The following is a 14639-nucleotide window of genomic DNA, read 5'->3' on the forward strand; positions in this document are numbered from 1 at the left end:
CCAGGCTCTGAGCTGACATTATTTTGGCCAATGTGTTCTTTAGCTACCTGTTTCTATCCAGTGAGGGGCAGCACTGATTTTTCTTCCCAATGAAGAAAGAAAGACAGAAAGAAAGAAAGAAAAGAAAAAAGAAAAGAAGAGAAAAGAAAAAAAGAAATGGAGAGGAAGAGAGAGGGGGGGAGGGAAGAAGGGAGGGAGGGAAAAAGAGAAAGAGAGAGAGAAAGGGAGAAAGGGAGAGAGAGAGAAAGCAAAAGCAAAAGATGAGAGAGAGAGGGAGAGAAGGAAAGAAAGAGAGAGAGGGGGAGAGGGAGGGAGGGGAGGAAATTAGCATATCTTCCAAACTATATTATGTAAGAAATCATTAAGTATATAGGAATGTAGTTTAGGACTTCCCTTCCAAGCAGCTGGGGTCCAGAGTGAGTCTGCAGACCTCCTAGCTCCTATTTTAGGTATTTTAGGAGGAGGGGGGGAACTGTTTTGGGACTGAATCACTTTCCAAAGAATGCATTCAGTGTCCATCGACCAATCCCTCATATCTCTGCCTCTCCTGGGCTGCTGAGCTGGTCTTCTCCTTGCCTAGACACCTGACAGTTCCAGAGCTTGGAAATAAGAGCTTGAAAGACAGCTGAAAAAAGATCATGTGTTAGGAGGATGCGGCGGGGGAGGGGGGGGGGAGGCTGTTGTACTTAACTGGAATTATTAAAGTTAAAAACCAAACTAGAAGCAGCCTATGGCAGATCAAGAAAGGCCAAAACTTCTTTGATACTCTTTCCTTCAAGAGATGGGGTCTCTTGGGGTCTGGTCTGTTGGGCCACCAGTCTCTTGTCTCTCTCTTCAGCAATGGTGAGATGGATACCCTTTCCACAGGGAAGAGAAATCCATGGTTTGTTGCCTTTGCCAATAACAAAAATGTTGTGGAGAGCTGGGTGGCAAAGCTGTTGCCATTGGCATCTTTCACGTGAATTACATCAAAAGAACCAGGGTGTCTCTCTCTGTTGATGATCACACCAATTCTTTCCAGGTTAGCACCTCCGGTCACCATAGAGAACTTACCAGTATCAAACTTGATGAAATCAGTAATCTTTCCAGTCTCCAAATCAAGACAAATAATTTAGCACAAATAATTTAGAATGGTGTCACTCACCTGGATGAGGGGATCAGGACAGCGGATGGTGCAAGCATCATGGATCACCAGATGAGGGATTCCTTTTGTCTCCACAAAGATCTTTCTCACTTTCCACAACTTATACTTGGCCTTCTCAGGTGTAATCCGATGAACAGCAAAGCGACCCTTGGTGTCATAGATCAGATGGAAATTCTCCCCACTCTTGTCAGTGCTGATGACATCCATAAAACCAGCAGGGTAGGTTATATCAGTTCTGACCTTGCCATCAATCTTAATAAAACACTGCAAACAGATCTTTACTTCATCCCCTGTTAGGGCATACTTAAGCCTGTTCCTTAGGAAAATGATGAGATGGAGTCACTATCTCAGCTTATGGGGACCAGTAGATGGGTGAGGGGCAAACACACAGGTCAATTTATCCAGCATCCACTGCTTTGGAACTGCTACACACTTCAGATGCTTCTTGGGACCATGAACCATGGCTGCGCTAAGCACAAAAAGAGGACCACCCCCTTCTGGTCATGAGCTGTAATGCTTATTTGAAATCACCAGGTTTATGGTAGTTTGCATACAGCAATAGATAACTAGTACACAGCCTCTGAGAAGAGTACATAATTTTAAAAACAAAATCTCCAATTACAGAAAACTCAATATATTCCAAATTTTAAAAACCAGTTAAAAAGTTTTACTATAATCTAAGTGTAAATGTTCCATAATACGTATAAGGGAAGAGGAAAGCTAGGGAGCAAAAGTATGCACCTCTTGCCTGGTTGGTAAGTCTTCCCAAAACAGATATCATGTAATAGGTATGTTTCTGAAAGTTGTCTATAAGTTACATCATTGTAAATCTTTGCAACAAATATCAACTGAGTAAGGCTACATGTCACTCACTGTGTTAACCACGAAGGTTGTAATAATGATCAAAATAGCATTTCTGCCCTTGAGAATCTTGCTCTCTAGTGGACAACTGACTAGTTAATACAGAAATTTTTAAATGGATTTAAATCAAGAGTTAGCAAACCTTTTCTATAAAGGACCACATAGTAAATATTTCAGGCTTTGCAAGCCAATTTTGCCAAAATAGAGCAAAAGCAGCTTTAGACAATACGTAAATGAATGAGAGCAACTGAATTCCAATAAAACTTCATTTTTGGACACAAAAATTTGGATGTCATATAACTTTCATGTATCTTAAAATATTATTCTTCTTTTGATTTTTTCAACCGTTTGGAAATGTAAAAACAATTCTGTACAATAGGCAGTAAACTGGAGTTGACCCTCGGGCCATAGTCTGCCAAACACTAGTTTTGATTTTGATTGGATTGACCTAAAGCAGGTGGAACTTGCAAAATAAATAAATAAATAAAAGTTTAGTACTATCAGATGGGTTTACTGTTTTGGATTGCCATGGATACAAATAATAATCTTCTTTCTATTTCTGATTTCTTTCATGCATAGGGGCATGAGTCTGCAAGGCTTAGATGATTTACCAAGGAGGAGCTCTGCGGAGCATCAAGGACTCAGAAGAAGGGCAAAGTCACCCTATGAGGGAAGGAAACATAGAGATGGAGCTGGAGGACACATGAGCAAAGGAAGCCTGAGGTTGTGTGATTGTTAAGCAAAAAGTAGTCAAATAGCAGAAGTGGGACTTTAGGGGAAAGGACAGAGTGCCAGTATTTAAGAAAAATCTCCCTGCTTTGTAAACACTGAGTGCCCTTAGGTAAAGCTCCTCTTGGAACATACTTAAGACACCTAGAGCCAGGCAAATTGGAAGAACTGAGATAAATAAAGAGAATTTAAGAAGACATTCTTGCTGCTGAATGGCTATTTCTGGTTATTTTCATCAGGTTGCCACTCACTTCTCCTTTAAACTTTGCCATTTTACTTTACACTCAAATAAGCTCATTTTGACAAGAGACTCGCTAAAAGTCCAATGCTTTGCATACTAAAGTTTTGTTTCTGTTTTGTTTTTATACAAAGAACCTTCAAAAATGATTGAAAAATCTATGCAGTTCTCCAGAGGAAGTCTGTTGGCAACCTCCCCACCACCAGCACCCCCTCCACCCAGTGCCCCCCCATCCAGTGCAGGAGATGAGAGGTACCTCTACTGGGAGAAAAAAAGAGTCAAAGACACAAAAATGTCTACCCTTTGTAGTCAACAGTAATGTATCTCCTGATGTATATCCTTCCGGCCTCCTTCCCAGGCTCTTGGTGGCAAGAAGGCGCACCCTCTGTGCCCAGGGTGGCAGATATGACCTATATTTTCATGTTCTGATGCTTTTTGTGGCTTCCTCTTCCCCACATGGGGCCCATGATGCCTCAGTTCAAAGCACTCTTTCCAATAGCTTCGGCTTTGTGTCAGGCAAGTCCCCAACTATTTCGATCTTCCTGTCCATGCAGACACCCAAACAACAGGAATTAGGTAAGCACATAAACTGACCTAAGACAGGTCTAGTCTGCTTTGGAGAACAAATGGAAAGTCCTGTAACTATATACAGGCGGCATTTTGCGTGATTTAAATAATATCAACTAGATGACTAATGACTTGTGGTCTTCTTTTCACTCAGGAGGTCATGTGATTCTTCTCTTGGGTCCAAATATACGACTTCCACTTTGCTTAACTTATAAAACAAAGACCTCCAACATTCAACTGTATAATTTTTTTTAAGTAGATTCTGTATTACTTCCCCCACTCTGCAAATCATGCTCTTTTTCACTTAATGCTTTAGCTCTTAATTGGTAGGATAAAAGTTTAAAAATGTGACTGAAATTTTGCTCTTATTAATTAGTGATGTTTTCTATTAGAATGAACCCAATTCTGACCCTACGGACACACAACCTGTTTAGATAATAGCAGTGCTTATGTAACAATACCTTCCCAAAACACATCAACAGCACAAATTCGAAAACTGAAAGGAAGGGAGGGAGGGAAAGGGAAAGGTAGGCAGGCTCAGTTTCAATCAAAGACATATGTGCCTCATGTTTCTACCTCTTTTACCTAGGATTCCAATTCTGTAAGTGTTCCTCCCTACCTTTCCTATGCCTGAGCTGGTGAGGGACTTGGTTTTTCCTTCTACAAGAGAAAAATCCTTAGTACCTTCTTTCTCTAAAAACATTAGAAACAACTCAATGAAGTCAGTGCATAGAAGGTGAGGCATTCTCAGTCAACAAGAATCTGTCAGCCTTTCCAGGTATGACTGTCTCTCCATCTTCATTCTGCCAACCAGCTCACACTCCCTCCACCAGCCTCTGCCAGAATCTGCAACTGCCAAGAACAGGAGCAGGAGGCTTTCCTTCCAAGTGATCCAGCCAGTCCTGGATGACTGAACCCTACATCCTGGAATACATCCCTTCTCCCTAATCGCCTTACTCTTTAGGAAGCTGTGGTAGGCAGAATCAAGATCTCTGCAAAATATCCATGTCCATGTCCATGTCCATGCCCAACTCCCTAGAGCCTATGAATATGTTGGGTTACATGGCAAAGGGGAATTTAAGGTTGCAGATGGAATTAAAGTTGCTAATGAGCTGGCCTTAAAAAAGGAAGATCGCTTTCCATTATCTGAGTGGGCCCAGCATAACCATAAAGGCTCTTAAAAGTGGAGGAAAGATATAGGAGAGGAAATCAGAGTGATAAAATGCAAAAACAACTCAACTTGCCATTGCTGGCTTTGAAAATGGAGAAAGAGAGTCCCAAGCCAAGGTACACAGGCAGCCTCTACAAGCTGGAAAAAGCAAGGAAGAGGATTCTCCCCTAGAACCTCCAAAAAGGAACACAGCACTGCTGACACTTTGATTTTAAGTCAGTGAGATCTGCATCAGACTTCCAATGCACAGAGCTGTAAGATTATAGATTGGTGTTGTTTCAAGCCACTAAGTTGTGGTAACTTGTTACAGCAGCAACAGAAAACTAATAAAGAAATCACTGGTACAAAGCAAGTCCACCCTACTTGGGCAGCCATCCTCCACTCATCCTAGACTCTCAGGCTGAAGCCCAGGCACATAGCTCATCCCACTCAGGCATGGGGTCCCAGTCTTCCCAATGTACCCTCCCTGGAGGTTGACATGGGACCACATCTGCACATCTACTCTCTCTAGACTTAACTCACTTCTAAAATTCCCTCCATAATTCTAAGGATAGTTATGCAAATTGTTGGATTGATCCGCCTACAGAACATCCTTGTAGATGTGCAAAATGAGCCCAACTTTTCATTCATTAATTAGAGAAATACTTACTGTTGAGCCAAATGATCCCTAAATTTCCTGTCTACTCTAGACTCTAAGAGAAGCAAAGCACTCATACAAGCAAAAAGATTATAGTTATTCTGAGAGCAAATGTTCAAGAAAATAACTACTTAAGTAAATGCCTTTGCTATTACTTTTATTTTTTCTCTCATGTTGGCCTTCTCTAGAAATTTTAGGAACTGTAGATCAAAAAGCTCTAAGTGGCATGCAGTTCTTTGCTTTGTCTTTGTAGGTACTTGTCTTAATATAAAAAACCCCTAGTCTGGTTGAAAGGTAAATGAATTGCCGAGAGAACCGGCCCTTTGTTGGTGGCATAGTGCAGTGGTGGAGGCCCAGACCCCAAGTTCGACTGCTCAGGTTCTGAACAAGCCTGGCTCTGTTTCTCACAAGGGTATGAGTTACTTAACTTCTCACTGCCTCTGTTTCCCCATTTGTAAAATGAGCAAATAACAATATCTACTTTACAGGATACTTGTAAAGCTAACTACATTAATACAAAGCTAACTACATTAATACATACAAGAAGCTCAGAGCACTGCCTGGCATAGTGCCATTGATCACTGTCACACTTGGTTACTCCTTTGGTTCTTTTATCATCAGGGTTTTGGATATCCTGATAACTTCTGGTCTTGCCAAAAGCCAGACTTTCCAATACATGGCTTTCCAAAAGGAAATACAATGATTTACTTATTCCCAATAGCCATACAAATATGAAATCCATGTTTGGAAAACTTTGCAATGCTTCTTTTAAGCTGCTAAACTCCCCTTAATTAAGGTTCAAAGTAAGTTCCTCCAATGGTCTTAAAACATATCACTCAAAATTACCTCCCCTAAGCTATTTTATAAAATTCCCAAGAGGAGAAATCCTCAAAGTACATAAGGCAGTCCATCAGTGTTTAACAAACTGGGATGTTTGTTAAAATGTAAATTCTCAGTCCTTACTTAAGATTTAATAAATTGGTATGGAGGCCCAAAAATCTGAATATTAATAAACACATTATAAATAGTATATTATTCTTATGCATAAAAAGTTTAAGAAACATTGCCTTAACAATCTTTAATTTAGAGTCTACCCTCATTTTATTATGTTAGATAATTCTGCAGGTAAAGGCAACTATGAAAAAAGGTGAGGCTTAACTGATTTATATATCATTCTCTTGTAAGACATATTTTAAATAAATCACCCATCTGCTTTCTCAAGAAAGAAAAATAGAAAGACGTAGCATACTGAGGAAAGTGTCTCATTAACAGAGAAAAGCATTATTATCTCATAGCTCAGACACCACAGGATGGATGAATCTTACAATGCAGTCTAAGGAACACAATTACACATGGTTTTCACAGTAGACACTCCATTACGAGAATCTAGATTCTAATAGTAGTTTTTGAAATGTACTCATATGTGATAATAATACTGAAAATGCAAGTTGTAGCTGAATGCATTCCTTATTAATTTTCCTTCAATGTGTGATATAATTAACTGACAATCATCAGCTCTTAAAAGAAAAGGAACATTGCCTCAGCATGTTTGTTGTGAAATAAAAGGGTTACGTGTCAAAAATGTGCTAGGAATAGAAGAGTTGACATCATCTACAGCTTGGTGATGAGCTTTCCTTACACACCTCCAAAAAAGGAAAAGAAAAACCATGTTTTGGTAAACAATGCCAATTTTTTAATACTTTTCATTTTTATTTTTATTTTTTTTCACTGTGATACTTAATGTTCAACCTCAAATATTTAAGGAAAATATTTCTGGGCACATGTTTCCATGTGGCTAACTTTTCACTTTTGTAAAGTATGAACCGTAGCCCACCTGCAACAGAATCCTTTGTTTTCCTCCTTTCAAAGATGTCCAGGCTCCACCTCTAGCCTCTGAGGTTAAGGCCTAGAAAACTGCATTTTTAACTATCTTCTCAGGTGATTCCTGCACACATTAAATTTGAGAACCACTTCTTTGAGAAGATACAATGGAATTTAAACTTAATGATGTATGTTTTCCTTCTTTTTGAAATGTTGTAAAATTACTCTAATAGTAAACTTAACAAATAGAAATTCAGAAAATTAACATGAGATATCCCACTTTACAAGAAATCAAGTCTAAGACTGTAGTAAGAATCAATAAATATCTGGGGCGCCTGGGTGGCTCAGTCGTTAAGCATCTGCCTTCGGCTCAGGTCATGATCCCAGGGTTCTGGGATCGAGCCCCGCATCAGGCTCCTGCTTGGCGGGAAGCCTGCTTCTCCCTCTCCCACTCCCTCTGCTGTGTTCCCTCTCTTGCTGTGTCTCTCTCTGCCAAATAAAGAAATAAAATCTTTTAAAAAAAAATCAATAAATATCTGCCAAATAAATGACCAGAATTAACTAATAGCATGAGGGAATAAAATTGAGACAATGAGTTATGAATTCTTTGACTTTAGTAGTATCAAAAAGATAAATCATTAAGCTGTATCATCTCTATTAAATTTGTATTCACAGTCCAAAGTAACCTACAATAACCTTTAAACTTATGTATCTCAATAATATTTTCATTTTTTCCTTACTTGTTGGGGGAGGGGAGGATTATTATGTATTCACCAGAAACAAAATGTAAATCATAGCAAAAAATTTTTGCAATTTGTTTTTGTTGTTACATCTTTGTTTTGACTTTTTAGATTTTTCTTGATGTAAGTAATATTAGCATCCATCTACTTGAGTTCTTCTTGGAGGGGGCTGTTTGTCTGTGGTCAGGGTTAGTCACGGGCCCCATAACTCATGAGTTCTGACCACTGGTAATGCAGGTAGGAATCCCCTGGCTAGCTACTTCTCCACAAACTGGTTTGTCCTAGTCTGTTTGAGAAATGACACTTGCCTCCACCTAATGCCAACAGCAGTGTTGTAAGCATCACAGCCTCTTTCTAGCACCCAAGATGAAATGGGATATCTACCAAGTCACCCAAATGTATGGATTATCTCCATACATCATCACTTTCCTATTTAAAATTATATAGAAATATTTTTAAATTATAGAAAATTTACAACATGGAAAAAAATTAAATCATTCTGACATTACTCCATGTGCTTATTACAGACACATATGAATCTATTTGTAATTATTAATTTCTTTTCTCACTTAACAATAAGTCATATTTTTCATATTTATAATTATTTTAATAATTGTATAATGTTCCTTCAAATGGGCAAACCATACTTTATCTAAACTACCCCTATTGTTAGGCACTTATGTTATTTCCAAAGTCTTACTATCATAAATCATGTTTTGATAAATATTTGTGGTGTTTTCTATATTGAATTATTACCTTGGAACAGATTCCCAGTTCTGGGATTAATAAAGCAAAAGTATAATATTTTTATTGATTTTTGGAAAAGGTGTAACAGTTTAAAGGGCCCCAACAAAGGTATTATTAGTTTACTTTTTCACAGTATCCTTGTCGAAATTGGATGTACTTCTTTGTTTTTGCTAATTAAATAAAAAGCACTCCCTTTACTGATACTGTACCCTACAGTCCTTTGTTGTTTTTTCTCCAACTATATTTATGGTAAAACTCCTTGAGAATTAGAACTAGGAAAGCTACAAATGTGCAGAATCTCAATAAAAGAATGGATACCCAAAACAATTACAACCAGCCCAGTGAAGAAGGCTGGGAACATACCAGCATAATCTCAGGAGAAAGATGCTGACTGGAAACAGAATGAATTTGGTGTTCTGGAGTTCTACAGTGGCCAAGTGGGGTTGGAAAGGAAGGGAGAGAACTAACAGTTGTTGAGTTAACATATGAACTAACATATGTGCCAGCAACCATGCTAGATAATTTGTAGACAATATATTATTTAATCCAGGCAAAAGTGCTATACACTAGTGTGCTGGGTTAAATAGCATCCCTCAAAAATTTCTTATTCCATCCAGAAATTCAGAATGTGACCTTTTTGGAAATAGTGTCTTTGCAGATGTAATTAGTGAAAATCAGGCCATACTGGATTAGAGTGAACCCCGAGTCCAATGACTGAGGTCCTAGCAAGGCCATGTGAAGACACAGAAACAGACTGACACACATTGGGAAGACCATGTGCCAACAAAGGCACAGACAACAGTGATGCCGCTGTATGCCTAGGAAACTCAAGCACTGCCAGCAACCACCAGAAGCTACAAGGAAGCATGGAAGGATCCTTCCCTAGAGCCTTCAGAGGCAGCAGAGTCCCAAAGACACCTCGATTTTGGACTTCTGGCTCCCAGAATTGTGAGACAATAAATTTCTTTCGTTTTAAGGCATCGAGTTTATGATAATTTGTTATAGCAGCCCTAGATATTTTATTCTGGTTTTACAGATGAAAATGAAGTTCAGAGAGATTCAAAGCCCTCTAAATACCTATTAAGTGGCAGAACCAAGATTCAAACTAAAGCAGCCTGACTCCAACCTGTGTTCTTTCTTCTACATTTTGCTGCTTCACGGGAACCTTTGTTTCTAAGCCTAGTTGCGCCACCAGTTAGGTGTGTGGCCTTGAGAAATTCACATAATCTCCTTCGGCCTTAGTTCACTGTGTGGAAAACAAAGTTACTGGGATGGTGGATTTCTGAGGTCCTTCCTCCTCTACAGCATTCTGCAAGGTAACTGCCCACCTATGGCTCCAATCCTACTAGCACTTCTAGCGAGTGAGGATCAAGGACCCAGGGGAACATTTGCCTCTGGCTCCACTAAAGGCATTTCCTATACTCAATCCAGGTCCACAACAGGTTTATACAAAGAAACCTACAAGAAAGAAAGAAGACTTGAGATACTTAACACTAGGGAGTTTGAGTCATGAACATGTTGGTATTAGAGGCCAAGTTGTATCTTAACAGCTTAAGAAAGAAAAAAAAAAAAGAAGAAGAGGAGGAAAAAGAAACAGCTTAAGATAAAAGTCACCACGCCCACAGCAAAACACTCTGTAACCAGCTCAATTTTTTTCATATCCCTGACTTCAGTGACAGGTTTTGCCAATACAATGCCATTTCTGTATTAGGCTTCGTAGCACATTCCCATGCTCTGGCATTATAAACACTTTATATTAGACTTACTACCTGTCTCCAAACTGTAAGTAAAGGCCATCATGAATGATTTCAAATCCTCTGAATCACACTATATAGTATATCTCTCCCTTTTCAATGAGAAATAAAAATAATAGCAATAACAACTTTGAATTACAGGGTGTCTGTTGTATACCAGTCAATGAATGAGCCCTACATATCCAGGATCTCATTCAACCTTCAGAACTCCAGACACTATAATATTCCATTTTTTCTAGGGTGGATCTAAGGGCCAAGAGGTTCAAGGCTATTTATTCATTTAACATACACTTGTTAAACTTCTCTATATACCAGGCACTAGGGATAAAAAGAACCAGGACATGGACATTAAATAATAACAATTTTGATTAAATATATACACATGAAAGAAAAGATCTGGAAAGATGTGTCACAAAATGTTCAGGGCTATAGTATTTACATAAAGGGTGACTTTTATTTTCTACTTTGTTCTTCCATCTTTCTACCATGAATATCGATTATATTTATAATCATAAAAACATTTTTTAAAGACAGAATCTCTACCTTCAAGGGATTTATAGTGAGGGGAAGCAGACAATATCAACAGCTTGCTCAGACTAACTGCAGCTCATAAGTGATAAAGCAAATTCTAACCTAGGGCTGCCAGAATTCCGGATTCCATTTTATCTTTCCTACCTATACTACTTCTAGTGACATATTCATTTGCCTGGAGGTTTATTTATATTTATTTTGCTCTACTGAAATTAAGTTAGAGACTTCATAGGGCAGTGCCAACAATACCATCTGAAAGATGTGCCTTTGTGGCCTCACCCAAAGTTGCTGCTGGCCCTCCCTCCTTTGCTTCTCCACCCACAGATCTTTGTACCAAAGGAAATGCGGAGGTGGTGCCTGTGAGCATTTTATCTGATATCCTGGCCCCCTAAAGAGGTATTTCAAATGCAATTAAGTGCTTCTAAAATATTCATCACACAAATTATATTTTACCAGCCCTATCACTTAAATCTGAAATACACAATATATTCCTTAATGATAACTATGCCATCCTAAGACTAGTTGGTGAAAGAAAAGTTCAAAAGAGCTCCGAATTCTTTCTCCTTATCTAATTTATTCATCTGCAAAAAAGTTTTCACTGAGAGCCTCTCAAAATCTGTCCTACTCAAACACCCACTGAGTCATGGGATTTGAGTTTTGATATATGTCTGCCTACGACTGATTTAATTTGTAGTCCTACAGCAATAGTCTCCTGGGGATAATTAGAATTATTTTGATTTTTCTAACTTTATTAATGTTTTTGTCTCCGTTCTTATAATTAGGTTAGGGATCATGGCCAATATGGCCACATTCCTGACAGTTGTTGTGTACTAAGCACAGAGTGAGTAATGAATAAACACTGACCAACAGATTATTATTGCAATTAGGCTTAAGGGATTTTTAAAATCTCAAAACCAGTAAAAAATAATTATTTTCCTACTATAAACCATACAATGATTAACTCTTAATCTTATAGTTATTCAGCAACAAATTCTCTCAAATTCCCTGCTTTATCTTTCTGATATTTTTCCTGCCCTCCATCTCCTTCCTCTGCTTGATCCAGAATGAAATTCTTAACTGGTTAGTTGAAAAAGCAATAGAGATTGCTTTTTCATGATGCAGAGACCATTCTGGACTATTTTGTATCCCTTATCTTCCTTTATTCAGTGCAGTTTCTGTGTAAAATATTGTCATTGAAAATCTGTGTCAAATAGGGTCACTCCCCTCTAAAATGAGAAACAATGCAAGAGTGTAACAACAGCATGTATGATTTAGAACAAGTGTCACAGAGCGAAGTGAGCTCACATCATGATACCCCAGCATGGCTCCCCCTGCATGGTAAGAGCCTTCTTATTGTTTTTCTTTTCTTAATCACAAAAACTGTTCCCAAAGGGAAAGGAGATGAAAAACAGTAAGAAACGGGGGGAATGGGAAACAGAACGGGCTAGCAAGAGACAATCACCTGTGACAATCACCTGATTCATGATTTGATTGAACTCACCACAGAAATATCTCACTATGAAAATTAAACTCACTATGGAAAGATCTATATCACAATGCACTGGGCTCGGGTCTAAGCACACAAGGCAGAGAGCTGAATTTCATTGTTGAAGGTGTGAGAATGATATGTGAGGACTCAAAAAATTCAAGATAAAGGTTGTCCCATATACCTTCAAGGCTCAACTCCTGAGTCCTCCTCAATTCCTGGCTTGTGTCATAGTGGCTGGTGTGCTGGCCATGGCCCCTGCAGGCATCCAGACCATACATTGCTCCCACCCCCCAGTGTAACAGTTGAGGGCAGTGATGACCAGGGTCCCTCAGGTGATGAGGATGCCCAGGGCATCATCTGAGCCATTCAGCTCCTTCCCATTCAGGTGCCAAGTGGTACCCATCCATGGGGGTTACACCACATGGCCCAGGAGGCAGGCTTCTGGAGGAACCAACTCTTTCTGCAGTCAGGCACCAAAAAGAGAGAGAGCGAAAAAAAAGAAGAGTAAAGGGAAAGAGAAATATAAGAAAGAAAACAGGATATTGAATTCATTCACAAATGGAGCTTTTTTTCCCTGATCCATGATTAAAGGGTTAAGAGACTTACAAATGGTGAAGAGGTTTGGTTTTTTGATCTAAGTATGCCATCAGAGGGGCAGTACGCCCCTGGGAATATCTAGCTGGAACCCATGAAAAAAGTTTCATCTCTTTCAAAGAGGGATGTTTTTAGGATTATTGTTTCTATTTATAAATTAAATTATTTGAAATCTTATGTATCTTGGATGAGGGAGAGAAATCGTAGCCTCTCAGGAAAAAGATTATATGTTATTGGTTAAGACCAATGATAAATATAAGCTGAAATCTATTCTAAAGCAGCTATTTAAATCACTGGCACTTTCAAAGGCAAGCAGTACACTGAGGGACATACATATGGTTACAAAACAAGTATTTTCATTTTTATAGAACAAGTGTGTTTAGCAAATTTGACACAAAACAAAATATTGTAGGACAATTCTATTTTCCCAGGGACTTCTATATTTAAATCTCACATTAACATTTCCACATTTTAAAATGTCCTTTAGTGAACTCAGTTGAAAATGATGGTAAAAAGACATTGAGATGATAGAATATAAAAATCTAAGTTCAGGAACATCCCCACTGGCAGCCATACCTTCTCCCACACATCCCCAACCTGTTCATTTCATTTGCAGGTTTCCTCTGATTCAGCTCCTGTCTTTGCCTCACAGAAACTCTCCTCTTTCCCTACAAATCCCTTCCTACCACCCTCCATTCATAAAACCTGCCCCAGACTTGGAAGACTCTCAACAATGAGTCTTGTCTAGGGCACCCTATGTAATATAGATTATATTTATATGTTATAGATAATATATTGTATTTATATACAACATCATATTTATATGTAATTATATATGATATATAATGTCACCCCAATAGTGGGTGCTAACTCCCAAAACACCATATTCTGGATTCCATTTGAGGTTCCAAATTATATAAAATAAGCTATCTGATTTATCATATATGAAAAGTGAAAATTTTCCATGGTTGGAATTTCTTTAGCAGAAACAAAAATAGCTAGCTTTCACTGAGTATTTAAGATGTCAGGAACGATTCCTATGTATTATCTCATTTAATGCTCACACAGCCCCGCAAGGGGAATACTCATGCTATGCCTCACTTGCAGTTATTCAGAGGCCCCCTGCAGTGAAGTATCTAATTAGTAATGGCAGAGATGAGTTTCCAATCCAGTCAGCCATCTCCTGGGCCCTTCATCCGACTCACTGCACTATACACTCAGATGTCTGATACAGAACTGCATTAACAGACAAACTGCGGATACCACTACAAAGTCTGACCACAGAAAGCAGCTATATAGCAAACAGATCAACTAAGAATAATTATTTTCTTGGCATTTTAATTATACCTCTCTTTTTTCCCCTATCAGTTATGAACATATATGAATATACAGTTAATATTCTACTTCGCAACTGCCCTATTGTTCCTTTTCAAGCCCCAGTCAAAAGTAAGTATTACAAACTTGCAGTTCTGGAATCCTGGGGTTTTTACAGCTTTAAGCTAGTATCCAAAATCTATAAAGAACTTATCAAACTCAACACCCAAAGAACAAATAATCCAATCAAGAAATGGGCAGAAGACACGAACAGATGTTTTTCCAAAGAAGACATCCAAATG

At 38.6% G+C, this 14639-nt stretch overlaps 1 protein-coding gene across 1 annotated transcript in view; it reads right to left on the reverse strand.

Annotated features, from left to right (window-relative positions):
- The window catches only part of LOC118547621 (small ribosomal subunit protein eS4, X isoform-like), a 404116-nt gene extending 402065 nt beyond the window's left edge, over window positions 1-2051 (reverse strand). Inside the window, 1 exon segment of the mRNA XM_036111186.2 lies at window positions 1145-2051. Coding sequence (XP_035967079.1) covers window positions 1145-1606 — 462 coding nt within the window. The 5' untranslated portion in view covers window positions 1607-2051.
- Between the last annotated feature and the right edge of the window lie 12588 nt (window positions 2052-14639).

Source organism: Halichoerus grypus, chromosome 2 (genome assembly GCF_964656455.1).
Source record: "Halichoerus grypus chromosome 2, mHalGry1.hap1.1, whole genome shotgun sequence".
NCBI lineage: Eukaryota > Metazoa > Chordata > Mammalia > Carnivora > Phocidae > Halichoerus > Halichoerus grypus.